At 69.7% G+C, this 2686-nt stretch overlaps 1 protein-coding gene across 1 annotated transcript in view; it reads left to right on the top strand.

The window, feature by feature from the left end:
• CSF3R (colony stimulating factor 3 receptor) overlaps window positions 1-2686 on the top strand; it is a 10610-nt gene that overhangs the window by 5980 nt on the left and 1944 nt on the right. The window contains 9 exon segments of the mRNA XM_019473521.1: window positions 6-40; window positions 129-342; window positions 643-823; window positions 825-881; window positions 1099-1202; window positions 1538-1684; window positions 1880-2020; window positions 2167-2257; window positions 2490-2571. Coding sequence (XP_019329066.1) covers window positions 6-40; window positions 129-342; window positions 643-823; window positions 825-881; window positions 1099-1202; window positions 1538-1684; window positions 1880-2020; window positions 2167-2257; window positions 2490-2571 — 1052 coding nt within the window.

Here is a 2686-nt window from a genome sequence, read left to right on the forward strand (position 1 = left end):
GGCCGGGGCCGCCCGGCCGCTTGAGGTGCAACCCTGGAAGGTGAGCATGGGCGGGCGGTGGGGACGCGGGGGCTGCCGGGGCATCGCCCTGGGGACCGAGCATCCCCGCACACCCTGCCTGCGTCCAGGCCCCACGGCGGCAGGAGGCGAACGGGCGAGTGCTGGGGTACCGTGTCACCCTGAGCCCCAGGAGGAGGGGCAGGGACCCCCGCACCATCTGCAACACCACCTACACCCAGTGCAACTTCTCCGTGCCAGCGGGGACCAGGAGGGTCTACCTCTCAGCCTACAACGCCGCCGGTGAGTCGGCAGCGACTGAGGTCATCCTCCTGGAGAGGAAAGGTGAGGGCAGTGCAAACCTCCCATGGTCCAAAACCTCTGCACACCCCCCTGGGGCTCTGATACCCCCCCCCCCCCCCCCCCCCCCCCCCCCCCCCCCCCCCCCCCCCCCCCCCCCCCCCCCCACAGGGGAGACACCTGCCCGGGTGTGTGACCGGGGGGCTCCCGAGCAGGCTGCCCATGGGGTGCCCAGCCAGGGCAAGGGGCAGGGCAGGCGCCTGGGCAGGGGCTGGGGGGCACAGGGGGGCGATGCAGCAAGGATGCTCCCCTCTCCCGTCATCCCGGCTGGTTGTCCCCATGCAGGTCAGCCCCTGGCCGGGCTCCGGGCCACACCCGGGGGGGAGCGCAGCCTCTGGGGGGGTCAGCCCCTGGCCGGGCTCCGGGCCACACCCGGGGGGGTGAGCAGCCTCTGGGTGTGCTGGGAGGCACCACCGGCCCCAGCGGCCGCCTACGTCCTGGAGTGGCAGCGGGTGTGTCCGCGGCCGCTGCAGCGCCTGCTGGCAGATGGAGCGTGATGGAGCTGCCACCGGCCACCGCATCCGGGGGAAGCCAAAAAAAAAGGCTGGCCCCCCTCCTGACTGCCCCAGGACCAAACGCTGCCCCGAGCCCACTCCGCACCCTCCCTCCTTCCTCTGGATCCACTCCCGGGGTACGGCACAGGGCAGGCGGGCTGGCGCTGTGGGGTAGGCGCAGGGCAGCCAGGGGCTTTCGGCAGCCAGAGCCCCAGAGCCCCAGCACCCCCCCTCTGCTCTCGGTTGCAGATGGCATCGAGCCTTTCCAGCAGTACAACATCTCGGTGTACCCCCTCTACAAGGATGCCATAGGGGTGCCCAGCCACATCGCAGCCTACTCCAAGCAGAAGGGTACGTGTGCTCCCAGCAGCCGCCCTTGGGGCCCCATGGGGCTTGCCCCACACCACCAAGCCTTTGCCTTTCAAAAAGGAGAGCCAGCCTTCCCACCACGTACCCCTAATTCAGGGGCTGTGCGGAAGAGCTCAGCCCACTGGGCTGGATCTTGGCTCATCTCTGAAGGTGCCCTCAGCTGGACCGAGCCCCACGGGGGCACAGCGTGGGGCAGGGCCTGACGCCCACACCTCGGGAGGGGGACTCACCACTCAGTGCATCCCCCCCCCGCCGGTTCCCCACCCCGAGGCAGCGGTTCTCCACAGCGCCCGCTCGCTTGTCCTGCTCTGTTTCAGCACCGTCCTACGCCCCAAAGCTCCACCTGAAGAGCATCAGCAAGTCCAACGCCGAACTGTGCTGGGACCCGGTGCCGGTCGAGATGCAGAATGGCTTTATCACCAGCTACACCATCTTCTGGGCCAACAGCACCGCAGAAGTGTCCAGTGAGTCCTGCCTGAGTCACTGCCAGCCCTGCCCTCCATCCCGCCTCGATGTCTTGGGTGGGGACGTCAGCAGACTCCGTGCCCACATCAGAGAGGGTCGGGGGGTGTGTGCGGGTCCGCTATGGGGGGGGGCTGCAGGTGAGGGGCACCCGCTGAGCAGCCCCTGCCGTGCCAACAGCCCCCGCGTTTCCCCAGGCGCCACCGTGAATCCCTCTCTCAGCTCCTTTGTCATCCGGGAGCTGAAGCCGTCGACCCTGTACAAAGTGCACATCATGGCATCCACGGCCGCCGGCGGCACCAACGGCACCAGCCTGACCCTGGTGACCATGGTGCTAGGTGAGGGGGTGCAGCCACCCAGGGGGGTGTAGGGACGGGAGGGGACCCGCCAGACCCGGGGTCCTGCCCCAGCCTCGCGGCACAGCGCAGCCGGAGGTGCCCCACCGCGGTTCCCCCTACGACCCTCTCCCCTGCCCGCTTTCCAGACGACATTGAGATCCAGTTCCTCTTCCTGACCCTGGGGCTGATCTTTGTCCTGCTCATACTTTTGCTCATCTGCTTCCAGAAGAACGGGCGGTGAGTACCGAGAGCCGCCGCGGGCTGGACCGGCCCTGCACCAGGCTGGGCTGCCCTGGGAGTCCCTGTCCCCGGTGGCTGCGACAGCCCTGGACGCAGCCTGGCTGCTGGAGGGACGGGGTGGGTGCAGGGAGCAGTGGCGTCCCGCTGTGAGCTCGGCGGGGGCAAGGCCAGCCCCGAGGCCGCCGGTTTCAGGCCCCCTCGCTGAGTCCCCTCGTCCTGTGGCCACCAGGGTGAAGCAGCAGTTCTGGCCCAGCATCCCCGACCCCGCCAACAGCAGCCTGGGCAATTGGGTGCCGGCAGAGCTGCAGCAGGTGAGACCCGGACGGCTGCTCCCCCCGGCCCCCCGCTCCCCACCGGGCACCGGCCATGCTCTCTGCAGGGTGCGGAGGGCAGGGCGCGGCGGGGATTGGGGAACAGGGAACAGGG

This window comes from Aptenodytes forsteri, unplaced genomic scaffold (genome assembly GCF_000699145.1).
Source record: "Aptenodytes forsteri isolate BGI_AS27 unplaced genomic scaffold, ASM69914v1 Scaffold7, whole genome shotgun sequence".
NCBI lineage: Eukaryota > Metazoa > Chordata > Aves > Sphenisciformes > Spheniscidae > Aptenodytes > Aptenodytes forsteri.